General features: G+C 44.3%; 1 protein-coding gene across 1 annotated transcript; it reads right to left on the bottom strand.

The window, feature by feature from the left end:
- Positions 1 to 3,616: 3,616 nt before the first annotated feature.
- Clec3a (C-type lectin domain family 3, member A) lies at positions 3,617 to 10,997 on the bottom strand. The gene is made up of 3 exons (NM_001108899.1): positions 10,883 to 10,997; positions 6,125 to 6,208; positions 3,617 to 4,040 (listed from the first exon to the last, which is right to left on the bottom strand). Exons 1-3 carry the CDS (start codon positions 10,995 to 10,997, stop codon positions 3,649 to 3,651), a joined length of 591 nt encoding a protein of 196 aa, NP_001102369.1. The 3' UTR covers positions 3,617 to 3,648.
- Between the last annotated feature and the right edge of the window lie 4,655 nt (positions 10,998 to 15,652).

Raw genomic sequence — 15,652 nt, 5'->3', positions numbered from 1 at the left:
CAAGCTTACTATAAATTATATCACTTGAAGACCATAACTTAGAAGGTTGCAGGTTCATATACACAGGCACTGTGAAGACACCAAGTGTGACTTTCTCTGAAGAAGTCTACACTCACGTCTTAGCATGTATACCTCTATGACTCTCTGTCTAAACAGTTAATAACCACGAACTGCTCCACTCTGGATCACCATGATAGTCTTTCCACAGAGCAGTCAACGATCTCGCTTTAAGTGAATGGAAGTGAGGTGTGGGAGGGGGAGGGATCCCTCCAGCATCTGGTGGCACTGGCTGTTGGGTTCCAACTGCTGTTGTTAAGACTTTGAGTGCTTGCTCCTTGGGAAAGGATGATCTTGTCGGACACACAATGTTTAGGGATCCAGACTGTGCCATCTACACATGTCACTGGCTCCTTAACCTGGTCCTTGTGAAGGAGTCAAGGACAGCAGCTTCAGAGTCAATGTCTTCTCAAGGCCAAGTGCTGACCCGAGATGAGGAATCTGCCCCATCACCTGTTGGGATCCATTTCACCAAGTCACAGCCTTCACGGTTGCCAAGGGTGTGGAGTGTTGGCCACTATTTCCAGGCATGAGAATCGGGACAGCTGTCACTTCTGTCATGAGTCTTTTCCCCATATAATAAAATCTAGAGCTGACAGTCACCCTAGTGTTGTTCTGAAGAAAACTGAGAAGTATGTTAAACTTAGTGGGGACACTGGGATGGAATGGATACGGGCTGTACACTCCTGTTGGCTCAGTTCATGTTTCCACCCAGTGTGTGTGTGTGTGTGTGTACATGCAAGTATACATGGTACATGTGTGGAGGTCAGAGGACAACCTTGAGGGTTGGTCCTCTGAAGCCTTTCCCCACTTCTTATGATGCAGAATCTTTCATTGGCCTGGAACTTGGCCATGTAGACCTGGCTAGCTAGGCCACAGGCTTCCAGGAGTCCCTCTGACCCCATCCTCCATTGCATAGAACTGGGCTTACCGATGTATGCTGCCACGCTCTACTTTTAATATGTCTTCCTGGGTCTGAACTCACGTCCTAAAGCAATCGCTTTAGAGACTTAGCTACCGCCAAGCTGTTACTGTCACCTTTCAGAAGACAGTGGTGATGTCGGGGCTGGCTGGACTCAACCAAATATAATTGCAAGTGTGGGATGTTTAAAATCTCCCCTGCTCCCCCCATCTCCCGCGCCCCATCTCAAAAGTGCGCTTCTTCACATACTGTTCTCCAAATACAGCACTGTCACCAGGCTCATCAGCTCCAGGCCTTTTCCCTTTTAAATTCTGCCCCGTTTGATATAAATATCTTAATCTGGGTAAATGTGATCAATATCCAAACACATCCACGCTGATCAGATTTGGAGCTTTATTGTGCGATGAAAAAAAAAAAAAAGCAAACCTAAAATTTGATTCCAAGCATATGTAATTTAGCTCTTGGGAGCAGGGCATTATTCACAAAAGAGAAAAGATATTTATTTGAAGAACAGAATATATTCAGACTTGTTTATTCCTACAAAACCCATTTCCTCAAGCCTTAAATTTATGCTGCTGTGTTTAAGCAATGAAGTTATTTTTATAAAACCTAGTTAAGCAATTTAATGGGAATAGCATCGTTAGAATAAAAAATTGCACACATGCGTTACTCTGAAATAGTATTATTTGAGTCCAACTTTCAGCTTCTAGTGACAAATTGCCCTTCATAGACTGAAATGCATAATGATAGTTGAAGAAATATATATGTAAAGAAAGTAAAAATACATTGCTGTCATATATAAAAGGAGACCGTAAGGATACACACGTGAAGGAAAGGGACATTTTTCTTTTGTCCTTGTTGTCTAGATAGAGCCTCACAGAGCCTAGAATGACTTTAAACTTGCAGTTCAGTTGGTAGGGCATGACCTTGAACTCCTTATCCTCTTACCTCCACCTCCCCAGTGCTGGGATTATAGGCTTAAGTGTCCCATTCTTGTGAACCCAGCTCTTCCGGCCTGCTGACAAGCTCTCTACCAAATGAAGTGCACCCCCAGCCCTGCTCCTTCTTTCTCTAGTTTCTTTGACCTCACCGTCTCCTGCTCTTCTCCAGCCTGAATGCTGCTCATTGGCTAGAAGCTATTATAGAATAAGAGGAGAAACTGATCAAATAGGTATGCTGACTTGAGGAGTGGGGGATGGGGTTTAAGAAAGCCAGAGTCCAGGAATTTCAAGAGTCAGATGAGAATTTTGACAGCCATCCCTGCTCTGATGTGGCAAGGAAGAGGCACATCCCACCAGGGGATGTGGCCAGCAACTGAAAGTGAGGACCACAGGCTAAGAGGGTGGAAAAAAAAATCAACATCGTGCTAGAAAAGCTATGGATTGTTTAGCACCCTGAATCTCTGACTTCAGACATTCTCATCAACCAAATAGAGTCACAGACGGCACAGTATTTTGACTACAATAAACTGCATATTTGATGGTGGTCCCGTGAGGCTGCGATGGAGATGTCAAACTTCTGTTGCCTAGAGATGTTGTTGGTGTCCTGGTGTAGTAAATTTTATGCGTGTTCTGGGTGACAGTGGTAAATACAGCTTTACACAGTAATGAAGCACACACAACTCACAATCCTTGACAACAGCGACAATGTGTTGGCTTATATGTTTAGCATATGCTATGTCTGAAGGTAGTTTTCGGTCCCCGTCAAGGACCCTGGTGTGACAATTTTGAAAAGCACTGTGTGCCTGGAGCGGGTGGAGCCATCCAAGATGTCCTTGGGTGACTTGGAGACACCGCTTTGAAAGGAGACCGTGCTCATCCTATGTTTGCTCTGCATTGAGGTGTGACTACTTGTTCTTGCCACGATCTGCTACCCTCGCCGTTGGCCAGTTCACTGGGGTGGCTTAACTTTTGACCTTGAGCCATTAAAAGGACAAGCTAAATAAACCTCACTTTGTTTCACACATGTCTGTGTCAGCTGTCTTGTGATAGTGATGGCGAGAGAGTACAATCAGCTGTGTTTCCAATGGTTGTTTTATTATGTACTTAGAGAACTATATTCTGAAAGCCTGTCACGCAGAAGCCTCATGCAACTTGTGTCTACTACGTGTCTTGAGGGCACTTAGAGGCCTCCTGAAGTTTTGCTCCTACAACCTCAGGGTTCTTTCACGTAGGGTATACTACGATGTTCACATAGCCAGAAAATCAACCAATGACACATTTCTCAAAATGTATTCCTACCATGACTAAATTAAGAGAGATCTTTCAGGTAGCCCAATCTTGCTTTTTCTGTCTTGAAGAATCATGTATTATTATTATTATTATTATTATTATTGTTGTTGTTGTTGTTGTTGTTGTTGTTATTTTAAGTAGGTCAGGTCTATTCACCTGAGAGGCACAAGGAGAGTGGGAAACAATTTGACAACCTATTACCAGAAGTCCCTTTCTTACCATGTCTGGGTCATTATTGTATGATTCCCCTTTGTCACATGAAGAGTAATATTACAATGAGTTATGATAGAAACATGGTCTGTCTCTGCGTACCTATGAGTACCAATACTGGCATTGCGATTCTGCAATTAATAAATGTAATCTGAGTTTGTTGAGGGGGGACTACCATTGTATTTATCATGACCTGTCTTCCTTGGGAGGATGCTGAGGAGGGGCTTCTTAAGGGATGATAAACTCACATATGTACCGCTTGCTACTGCGACAAGCCTCATCGCTCCACTTCCCCTGAGCTGACTGGGAGAACAGGACACAGTTTTCCCGCTTGCCACCACTTGGCTGGGCACGGTCCCAGTTGAGGAAGGAGACGGCGAATCCGTGGACGTCGAGGAACTTGCCTTCTGTGACCATGTCATTTATGCCTAGCCAAAAGTCATTGACACCTGGCAGGCTCCTCTTACTGTAGTCTCGGAGGGCATTGATTTCGTCGGAATTCCTGGGGACAACCAGGGTTCCTCCCTTGGAAATGCAGTCTTCGTTGGCTTCGTGGTAATGCTTGAGGCCTTCCGAAGCAAGGTAGCATTTCTTATGAACTTTGGTGCCTCGAAGACAGACTGTGAAGACGGAAGGGTTGGTGATGTCATAGGATGCCTTTTGGGGTGTGATATGCTTTATACTATCAAGCACTGGTAAATGTTTGTGTAATGACTAATGGGTTGACAGTCATGACTTAGCCATTGATGAGTTTGTTGGTGCCAGACAGACACACAGTAATAACCACGTCATGCATCTTCAAGCAACCCCATGACACAGTGGTGCTATCCACATCTATCGGGTTTTTGAGGCTTAGAGAAATTGTTACTCGCAACTTAGGGAGCATATAATGAATTCACAGCCACCTGGGACTCAAAACATAACCTTAGACCCTGGGCTGCTTCGATTTAATTTGTAGCGTAGTTTATGTTAAAAAAAAGTACTTCCTGGGGTTCCCTTTGGACTTTTAGAATGGAACAAAATTTCATAATGAAAGACCAAACACAAGCCACCTGCAGTGGCACATGCCTATGATTAGAGCACCTGAAAGATGGCGACAGAATGCTCGATGTGACTCTGAAATAAGCCCGATCTTCCAGTTCCAGGCCAGTGAGCCCTACATAGACCTTACCTCAAAAACAATGACCAAAGCCAACCAGACAAAACCAATAAGAAAGGAAGGGAGGGAGGAAGGAAGAATAAGAAAGGAAGAAAAAAAGAAAAAGAAAAGACAAAAACTCAGGGAAATAGGGGGTTTTCCCCTACTTTGCTTTCTTTTCGACACAGGATCTCTCCCTGTCCACCCCCAAACTGTGTGCGTGCATGTGTGCGTGTGTGCGTGTGTGCATGTGTGCATGTGTGCATGTGTGCATGTGTGCATGTGTGCATGTGTGCATGTGTGCATGTGTGCATGTGTGCGTGTATAGCAGCCATGGTGCATTTAGCTGTCAGAGGACAACAGGTAGGATTCTATTCTCTCCTTTCATTATGGAACCAAACTGAGGTTGTCAGGCTTGCCGCAAGCACCGTTCTTTGCCTGCTGGGATTTGAACTCAGTTCTTTATGCTTTCACAGCAGGTAATTTGTTAGCTCAGCTATCTATTCCTCCAAGCCCTAAAATATCCTCTGAAGGGCTCAGGATTTCCCACCATTGGTAGACCCTTCACTTATTAGCATTTGCAAAGCCCTGGGTTAGATCCTCTGTCCCACCAGCACAAGGCACTGTGGTACTGGCCTGCAGCCTTAGCACTCTGGAGTTGAAAGCAGGAGGATTGGGAGTTGGAAGACATCCTCCTGGGCTGAAGAGATGGCTCAGTGGTTAAAAGCAATGGCTGTTCTTCCTGAGTTCAAATCCCAGCAACTACATGGTGGCTCACAACCATCTCTTATGAGATCAGAAACCCTTTCCTGGTGTGTATGAAGACAGCTACAGTGTACTTATATCTAGAAAATAAAGAAATCTTTTTTTTTTTAAAAGAAAGAAAGTCATCCTCCATCACATAGTGAACTCTGGGTCAGTCTTGGAAATATGAGAACCCATCTCAAAATATTAAAACTAGGAACTAGAGAAATGGCTCAGTGGTTAAGAGCACTTGTGGCTCCTCCAGATTCTCAGGACTCACATGGTGGCTCACAACTGCTAATGCCCTTCTCTGAGTTCCATGGGTACTGGCATGTACATGGGAGAGAGAGAGAGAGAGAGAGAGAGAGAGAGAGAGAGAGAGAGAGAGATAAAAATAATATGTCTATATACACACATATATATGCATGTAAGCAAAATACCAATACACAAAAAATAATTAAAATATTTAAATGAAAATAAGTAACATGTACTCTTAAGCTACCTCCCCCCTCCCAACCCCCCTCAGCCAAGACAGGAGTTCTCTGTGTACCTCTGGCTGTTTTGGAACTCCTCTATAGCCCAGGCTGGCCTCAAACTCAGAGATTTGTCTACCTCCAAGTGCTGGGATTAAAAGCGTGAGCCATCCCCCAACAGCCCCCCAGCAGCTGCCAAAGTTTATGTGTGTTTCTTTCTTTCTTTCTTTCTTTTTTCCCTACAAGCGGACAAACACAGCAAGCAGTCTGGATGAGTTCAATCCTGGACAATAGCCGTTTCACTTCTACTACCCTTCAGGCCCAGGCGCTGGGGAAGGGGACCTCTTACCTGTCTGCAGAGCTTGCATTTCCTTCAAGGCATTGACTTCCCGCCACAGCTTTTCAACTTGAGACTTCAGGTCACCATCCTTTTCTAGGGGACAATGGTGGGGTGGGGTGGGATAGGGTGTGGGATAGAAAACACATGATTAGAACGAATTAGAAATGTTAAAAAGAAAAAAAAAAGGCACTTTGTAATGCAGAATCCAAGGCAATGGCTTTGGTGAAGCCGGGCCAAATGCGCATGCGCACTGAGAACAATTCAGGAAGCGAACCTGCTTGAGAAGGTCCCCAGGGAATTTGAGGATAGCTTCTTTCTGTTCTCCACTCTCTTTACCAAACTCCGCTGTGTGTTCTGAGAACACTTGTCCACCCTTGACAACGGCATTCCCACTGTTAATCTTTCCTGAACCTTCTTCACTTTCACTTATCTACGATTTCCCCAATGCTTGATGTGCTCCGTTTGGGGCATATACTTTGTGGGATATAAAAAGGTTAATGTTATTTGTTAGTGGAGAATGAAGGTGAGAGTGGTGAGCTAAGGACTTTGGTGGGTTAGTGCCAGGAACCATACTTTCTGGGCCTCACCTCCCTTCACTCTGCATCCATTACTGACGATGTCTGGTAGAGGTGCAGTGGCTCTTGGCTTAGGTGAGTTTATAAAGGACCATTGAGAACTTACCTATGGGGGCATCGCCACAACTATTTCTCCTTATTCCTTGTTCTCCATCCACCTAATTTTCTTCCTTTCCCTTCTTTACATTCTTCTCCCCTCTCCCTTTTTGGCAATATTAGAGACTAAATCCAGGCTCTCATATCTTTTGCATGCTAGGCAAGGGCTCTGCCAACTCTCTCGATTCCTAGTTCCAGCTATTTATTATTGAATGTTCTTAGACGGGACCCAAGACTCTTTGGCTCTGAGTGAGTATCTGTGGCTAAATCTAGATTCCAGAAGAGTGGGGACTGTCTTAGTGACCACTAGGAACTGTGATAAGTCATACCAAATATTACACCTAAATATATTAAAAGACACCATACACGATAGGCCATGAGATCAAATCTCTTGCTGCCCCTGAGGTAGACGCTCAGATCTAGAAGCTCACAGAAGAGCATGCAGAGAAACAGAAAAAGCTGAGTCCATCCACTGAAGGTCTCCTGTCGGTAAAAGACAGAACTCAAATGTAGGCAGAGCTCAAACGTGGGTGTCTCTGGCTTCTAGCCTGTTCTCCCTAACCCTCTGATCTGCCTCTGCAGAGCAGCTGCCTTCCCCCTCCCCTTTCTCCTCAGCACACGGACTTAGGGATGACACGTTAAAACGGTTATGAAGCATCTCCAGCTGTCTCCCTGTGGGCCTGGCAGATAGACACTCAGTTTTGTGGGCTAGGAAGGTGGCTCAGCCGGTAAAATGCTTGCCTCACAAAACAGGAGAACCCAAGTTTAACAAACAAAGCTAGGCAAGGTAACACGCTTATAATCCCACCTTGGGAAGCAGATACAGGCAGATCCCTGAGGCTCCCTGGCATGTCAGCATAGCCTACTTGTCAGAACTCCTGGCCAAGAAAAGAGGCTTCTTCTTCTTTTGAAGGTGAAAATGGGTGACACTTGAGAAATGATACTTGAGGCTGTCCTCTGGCTTCCACATGCATGTGCACACTTGTGAACACATACCAACACATAATGAACACACACACACACACACACACACACACACACACACACACACACACACACAAAAGAAAATCAGTTTTATGTCCCTGTGGTTTTTCAGGACAATATAAAATCCACTATCTTAATTCCCTGTCCCCTTAAACTTGTGCTTCACAAGCAAGATGCTTCCACATTTGGGCTAGGAAACTGTCTTCTAGGGTACTCAGTACCCCCTCCCGTCATCCTCTATTTCCCTTGACATTGTACATCAGTTGTTAAGTGTCCAACAGCTCAGTTCAGGAATACAATTGCCCAAAGATTTTATCCTGCGAGGCCACTCAGACTGGAAAAAACAAAGAGGGCATTTAAGAAGCAAACCCATCAGCTCTCCGGGCCAGGTTTGCAGAGCCCACTGAGGGCTTGCTTCCAACTTCCAAGCTGCCAGCTAGACACATTTCAATCCCCTTCCTTCCAGGTCGGTTTCCAGCTCCTTTGTATTTCAATAAGTAGCTGTAAACGCTATCATTAGCACAAAGATACACATGTTCCTATTAGGCTCCGGGGAGATCATTATGGCAGTCATCTTCTGGGTGACTTGGTGGCTTCCACTCTCTTCCAAACCATCCTTGCTCAGGTGGATGAACAGAAGGAATACCAGGAGGAGCTAGCTCACTCTAAACAGCGTATTTTATTCATTAGTGGAACTGGTAATTTGTTGAGACCCAGAAAGTAAGTACTTAGGGAATACTTGTACTTGATGTTTAACTGCTGTTGCCATTTTTCAGTCTCTTAAAAGGTCTCTCTCCTTTTCTTGGATGATTGTGGCTACACAGTATCAGATTGAGGAGAGGAAAATGCAACAAACATTTCCAGTGGAACCAGGGTAAGGGGCAGAATTGAGTGAGAAAGGCATTGACTGGCGCTGCCATTTGAAGAGACAATTCAAGATTAGTTCTGATTAATGGCGTGCCATTTCTAGAAGGAATAACACAGTATCTTAGTGCCAAGATGGGCATATGTGCAGAAAGGGACTTCATGGGGAACACTGCGTCAGAGAGGGACATAGCAGAAACTACATAAAAGCTGCTGAGAAAGAACCAGTGAAGTCAGAGACTCCCCAAACAATAGAGGAACATATCCAACTGTTCAAATGAATGAAACAAGCCTACATTTACAGCTAGCCAAGATTGAATGCGTGAAATAAGTTTATTTACCTTTCAAATATTTGCAATGTCAATCTGAGATGTATTTGTTTACTGTAGATAATTCTGGGTAAAGATTGGGGTGGGGTTGGCTTTTGCTTTTTCTCATTGTTGTTGTTTGTTTTGCATTTTTGAGACAAGGTCTTAATGAAGCCCAGGCTACCCTTAAGTCTGTTTAGGCTATTCTTGAGTTCATGGCCCTCTGCCTCTACCTCCAAGTGCTAGGACTCTAAGTATTCATGGCCACTCCCGCCTTGCCGTTCATATTTGGTTCTATAAACTTTGGTCTTATTTTAAGGTACTCTTTTTTTTTTTTTAAAGTGACTTGGTAGGGAAAAAGTAACCAGCAAACCTAAGCCGACTGCTCCACTCCCTGTAGACTAGACTTGGATTAGATCTGAAAGCAAAGACTAGTTATTACTTTGTGTGTTGGGCGGGGGTGGGGGTGGGGGCGGACAGTGTGTGAAGGTTATGATATGTTTGCAACAGATTGGAATGACATACCTCCTAGGGGTGGGCACTGGGGGAGGAGAGAGATAGAGCAAGAAGGAGCTACAGAGATTGAGAAACTCCCATACATTCTTATGCCCACCTATTTCAGGGAAGGAGAGACACAACCCAAGCCACACCGTTCCCTGTCTTCTCTCTCTGTTCTTCCCCCGTCCTCATGTACTATGATACACTTCACCTCTGTATGAGAGATATTTGAAGCTTTTGTTTAAAAGGCTTGCAGGGAGAGGCAATACTTTTAAAGAAGAACATCTCTGTTTAAGAAACCTTCCATGAGACCAGACTTTCATAAATGCCCTTGGGAAATGGCTCTTGAGACCCAGTAAAGAAAAAAACATAAGTGGATGCGTCAGCTGCTGGTAACAGGTGAATGCAGACTTTACTGCTTTTTGTGTGTTTGCTTTTGAGATAGGGGTTCCGGTAGTCCAGACTGGCCTCACCCTTCCTAGCCAAAAGATGACTTTGAAATCCTGATCCTCCTGCCTCCACGTCCCAAGTGAGCTCGCCACCCCTTGCTGCTTGCTGTTGCTTTGAAAAGAGTGACCTTGTAAGGAAGCCATGTTATGAGATTTGTGTTGCAAACGCCCTGTCAGGAAAATGCCTTAGAGGCCGAGATGAGGCATCACTGGGTTCCAATGCATTTCTCTTCCACTTAGCTTTTAACCTAAAGCAGGTGGAGTCCCATTGTCTTTGCTCTTTCAAACTTTGAAGGTTTTTTTTGACTTTTGGCCTAGTTTAAGCCCCCTCAGATCCAGCTTTGCTCTAGGAGTGAATTCTACACCAAAGTATCTTTAAGTTCTGTCTGATTGTGTGTTAACGGGTTCTTAAGTTAAAGAGACAGACAGTGCTTCATGATGTGAAAGATCACATACCCGGTTTCAACAGCTTTCCCTGGACTGACAGAGATGGGGAAATAAAGCAACAGGATAGGCAGGGTCAGAAGGAAGCCACAAATGCCCCCTGCCATCTCATCTAATGAGATTGTAGTGGGGTGGAGGTTACAAATATATTTGAATAAGTTTGATACCCAGGAGATTACAGGGCATCATTAATTAGTGTATTGTTTTCTTATCATCCACAAAGGCAGATGTGCACAGGTCCGTGTAAGCTCTCGCTCAGAAATGTTCCACAGTATCAAAGCTCAATGGACAACAGACATACACAGAGACTTTTGTCATTATAAGAGATTATTTTCAATTAAAAAAAAAAACACCCTAGTACATGTCTTTCTTTAAATAGCAAACTCTCCAGAGACTCCAAAGGTCACCGGATCCCTTGCAAAGCCATACACCCACCCACTATGATATGATGGTCTCCTGGTGCCGTTTGGATGTGAGCCTTGTCCAACACCTTCCCAACCCTGAGTAAGCCTAGGGTTTTGCGGGGCAGGGGCAGCGAAGTCCCATTACCTTTCACTCGGCGTTTGCTGTGCTTCCTGGCTTTCGCTCGGGATGGGTAGCTGCTGATCTGGTCCAGGAGTAAGCTGGCCACCAGGATACAAATGACAAGTCTGTTCTTTACCATGGTTCTGGGACAGGCCAGTCTGGCCAACTTGCTCAGCAACGCTGGAGCAGCTAGGGAACAGGGAGGCTGTGAGGCCACATCTTGCTCTGGGCTGCCGGGGGCTGGCTTTATATAAAGGAGCTGCGAGGTTGGCTAGAAGCCTGCTGACGAAAGGCTGGAATGTTCCTCTAGTCATGGCATAAGGAGGCCTCCTGTTCTCACTCCTCATGCTGGGCTCCAGACTCATTTATTTTTATTCTGTTTGCATTTTCCCACTGATTTTCCTCCTCACAGTGTATCTCAGTTAAAGAAAGATTTGCCTCTAAAAGAACATTGATATATATTTAATATATCAAATACATAATATATTTGATAATATCTAGCAAATATATAATATATTATACATACATATATGTGTGTATGAGTGCATGTCAACATGTGGGGAAAGCTTAAAATCTCTGGAAAGATCCAATCTAAAAGCTTTTGTTTCAAAGCTCTGAGGTGTATCTAATATCTGGAAAATAGAGTCAATTCAGTTTTAAGAGTTTTAAAAAGAAAATGTGACCAAATCGTTTGAGGATGTGGCTCAGTGACACAACACTCACTCAGCAGATGTAACACTCTGGATTCAACTTGCAGTACCATAAAATTAGGTTGACACCGTGACACCCCAGTCAAAGAAAGCAAGCTTAAATCCCATCAAGGTAGTTTCTGCATACGTGCTGTGTGTGCTTGTATGTGTGTGCATGTGCCTGGGCGTATGAGACTGTCAGAAACACACATGGAGGTCAAAGGGAAACTTGCAGGAGTCGCCCCTTCCTTGATGTAGGTCCCAGGGATCAGACACAGGCACTTTTGACAAGCACTTTTACCTCATGAGTTATCTTCCTAGACTATTTAGTTTTATTTTTAAAACTAAAGTCAGGAGGGTAGTAGCACAACTTTTATCCCAGTGCTTGCCAGTAAGAGGCAGGGAAATCTCAGTGAGTTTGGGGCCAGACTGGCCTATACAGAGTGAGTGCTAGGACGGTCAAAGCTACCCAGAGAAATCTTGTTTTGAAATATTTAAATTTTTGTTTTAGTTTAACTTTAAGGCAGCACCACATATGCCAGATTGGCCTCAAACTTGCTAGATTAAAAAAAAAATGACTTTGCTATGGTGATCCTCCAAGTGCTGGATTAGAGATATTTGCTACAATTTCCAATGCTGCTGTACAATGAGTCAAGTGTGAACAGTCATGTGTCTACACACTCCTGTATCTACGTTGCTCTAGTTGAGTTCAGGCTTATGGTAATGATAAACATAGATACCTCATTGTGAAATATAAATTTGCCTTCTATTAAAGTTTAGTCAATGCATCAATAACTGTATTTCTAAATTGTACCGTGTGGGGAAAATCTTCTTATGCACTGTGTAAAGGTTGTCTCTGCATTATTAAAGAGTTGATTTCTGTACCAGCAAAAAGCTGAATCCTGTCTCAACGTTGGTATTATTTTTATGAAGTATCACATCTCTTAGTGTCTTATAAGCATTCTCCATCACCTTCTGGTTGGTTTAATAAAGAGCTGATGGCCTGTAGCAGGTCAGGAGAGGAAAGGCAGGACACCTGGGCAAAAACAGAAACTCTGAAATGAACCAGGATCGGGGGAGGGGAGCATGTGGGGGGAGGATTCAGGAGTGGGGTACTTGCCAGCCAGTCACAGAGGAAGTCGGACGATGTATGGGGATTGAATAAGAGGTCACAGGTCACATGGCAAAAGTAGATTTGTATAAACATTATCAAGTTATACAAGCTGGTTGGGAACAAGTGTAAGCAATAGCGCCTAAGCTTTCATAAATAAATAAATAAAAGTCTCGGCATCATTATTAGGAAGCTGGCGGGTCAGAGACAGTCCAACGATAGTACCTGGTGGCTCAGGTCTGTAATCGCAGTCATTTGGGAGGCTGATGAAGGAGGACCACAAGTTTTAGGCACGACTGGGCCATAGAGTGAGTTCAAAGCCAGTCTGGGTAATTTAGTGAGACTCTGTCCTCAGATAAGAAGTAAATATAAGAGCTGGGGGGTGGGGAGATACCTCAGTGGGTAAAGTGTTTGCTACCTCAAAGTGAAGGCCTGAGTTCCTATGCCCAGGAGCCTTGTAAAAACAGACTAGGTATTGGGCATCTGTAACCCCAATGCTCCCACGGTGAGATGAGAGATGAGACAGAGAATGTTGGGAAGGGAGAGGGCTAGCTAGCCCAGAGTAGCCAGCAATTAAGAACAAGAGTCATCATCTCAAATAAGTTGAATGGTAAGAACTGATCCCCAAAGGGAGAGTTATCTTTTTAACCCATCCCCATATATGCCCACACTACACAAACACAAACACACACACACACACACACACACACACACACAAACTAACTCATAAACCAGAGATTTAAACCTGGGATATAGCTCTGTGGTAAAGCACTGGCTTACTATATGCAAGGCAGAAGGTTCAATCCCCAACACCACACACACATAAACAACTATACTCCCAGAAGCAGCTTAGACTCAAAAGAAAATAGTCATTGCTTCTATAAGAACTAATACAAGGGGTTGGGGATTTAGCTCAGTGGTAGAGTGCTTGCCTAGCAAGCGCAAGGCCCTGGGTTTGGTCCCCAGCTCCGAAAAAAAGAGAAAAGAAAAAAAAAAGAATACTAAGTATTAATCATGGTTCTCTCTCAAATCCCTAGCATTGAACACTTCTTCCTGCAGCTTCTCAAGACACATGAACATACGCTGTCAAGAGAACTATATAAGAAGTAGAGGGATGCATTGAGGGACTGCAGAGAATGTTCTGCAGTTAAGAGTGCTTACTGCTCTCTCAGAGCATTCATCTCTGAGAGCCCATGTCTGGTGGCTCACAAGTACCCATGACTCTAACTCCAGGGGAGTTGTGCACATATGCACACATCTCCGTAGGTAGCTATACATGTGTGAACAAATCCTAACATACATAAAAATAATAAAAAAATCGAAAGTAAGTAGAGAAAGACCATGAAAGGGTATAACTATTCTTAGCTGAAAGATTAATCAGTTATAAGAATGTTATGTAGGGGTTGGACAGGGGAAGGATGGCGTTGATGATGTGGGCAAAATGCTTCCTGTATGAAGACCAGAGTTTAGATACTGTACTGGTTGGTTTTGTGTGTCAACTTGACACAAGTTGGAGTTATCACAGAGAAAGGAGCCTCAGTTGAGGAAACACCTATATGAGACCCAGCTGTAAGGCATTTTCTCAGTTTAGTGATCAAAGAGGGAGGACCTAACCCATTGTGGGCATTGCCATCCCTGGGCTGTTAGTCTTGGGTTCTATAAGAAACAAACTGAGCAAGCCAGGGGAAGCAAGCCAGTGAGTAACATCCCTCCAAGACCTCTGCATCAGCTCCTGCTTCCTGACCTGCTTGAGTTCCAGTCCTGACTTCCTTTGGTGATGAACAGTCGTGTGGAAGTGTAAGCTGAATAAACCCTTTCCTCCCCAACATGCTTCTTGGTCATGATGTTTGTGCAGGAATGACTAAGACAGATACCCAAGACCGGGTAATAGCAAGTGAGTTGGGTAGCCCACCTGTAACCCTAACACAGAAGTAGCAACAGGAAATCCTTAGAATAAACTGCATTACCAAGCTTGAACAGACTGGCTTGTCAAAAAACAACAGGCTGTTCTACAGGCACAGTCAAGATAGAATCTCGGAGCCAGGGAGAGATTCTAGATGCTCTCCTTGGTTAGCAAACGGAGGTCTGTGTTACTCATCTGCAGTATCAGAAGCCTGGTCCAGCAAGAAGTGACTCCTCCTCCCCTGGGTTAGTGAGGAAAATCGATCCAATTCTTCACCATTTCCTCCCAGTAACAGCTACTTTGTAAGAGCCTATCAGTGCTCAGACAGGACCACATGGATGGAAAAACATGCCAGCTTAGCACTGTAAGTGTACAGTAAAATAGAAAGTTGTCACCCATAACGCTGACTCAACGGGACTTCATGTGTAGCATAGGAGGGCACCGGTGGACTGCAGGTTGAGCTTCTCATTCTACTGGGAGCCAATTATCAGCTGTGTGACCTTGGGATAATCACCTTTTCCAGGCTTATCGATGGGGCTATGAATACCTTCCTTATGGGCTGGAGGAAGGGTTAGATGAGGTCACAACTGTAAAGCCCTTTGCACAGTATGTAGCACGGAAGTCTCTCAATGGCAATCGCTAGACCCAACTTACAGAACGGAATACTGAAGATCTGCTACCCTTAAGCACAGTGTGTATGAATTATGGAACGGAAAGCCAGCTTTCTGTTTTCAGAGGTTGGGATCAACCCCAGAAACTCACGGGCTAGAAAAATGCCCCACCACTGTCACAACTCTACATAGTGCTCTCTTAAAATTTTATTTTTATATTATGTTTCTGGGCTTTTTGCTTGCGTGTATGTTAGCATTCTGTGTAAGCTCCACCCCACAGTTACCTGGTAATAGCCAGGTATGTCTAACACTATAAAAGGAGCTGCTTGCCCCCTCCCCCCTCTCTTGTTCTCTTGCTCCTCTCTTGCTGTTGCCTTTCTGCCCTCACTCTCTCCTCATTCTCTTCCCCCACCTCCATATGTTCATGGCCAGTCTCTAATTCTCTTCTCTTCTCTTCTCTTCTCTTCTCTTCTCTTCTCT

Source organism: Rattus norvegicus, chromosome 19 (assembly GCF_036323735.1).
Source record: "Rattus norvegicus strain BN/NHsdMcwi chromosome 19, GRCr8, whole genome shotgun sequence".
In the NCBI taxonomy this organism is placed as follows: Eukaryota; Metazoa; Chordata; class Mammalia; order Rodentia; family Muridae; genus Rattus; species Rattus norvegicus.
The sequence above is the reverse complement of the archived record's forward strand: the minus strand, read 5'-3'. Positions and strand labels throughout refer to the sequence as shown.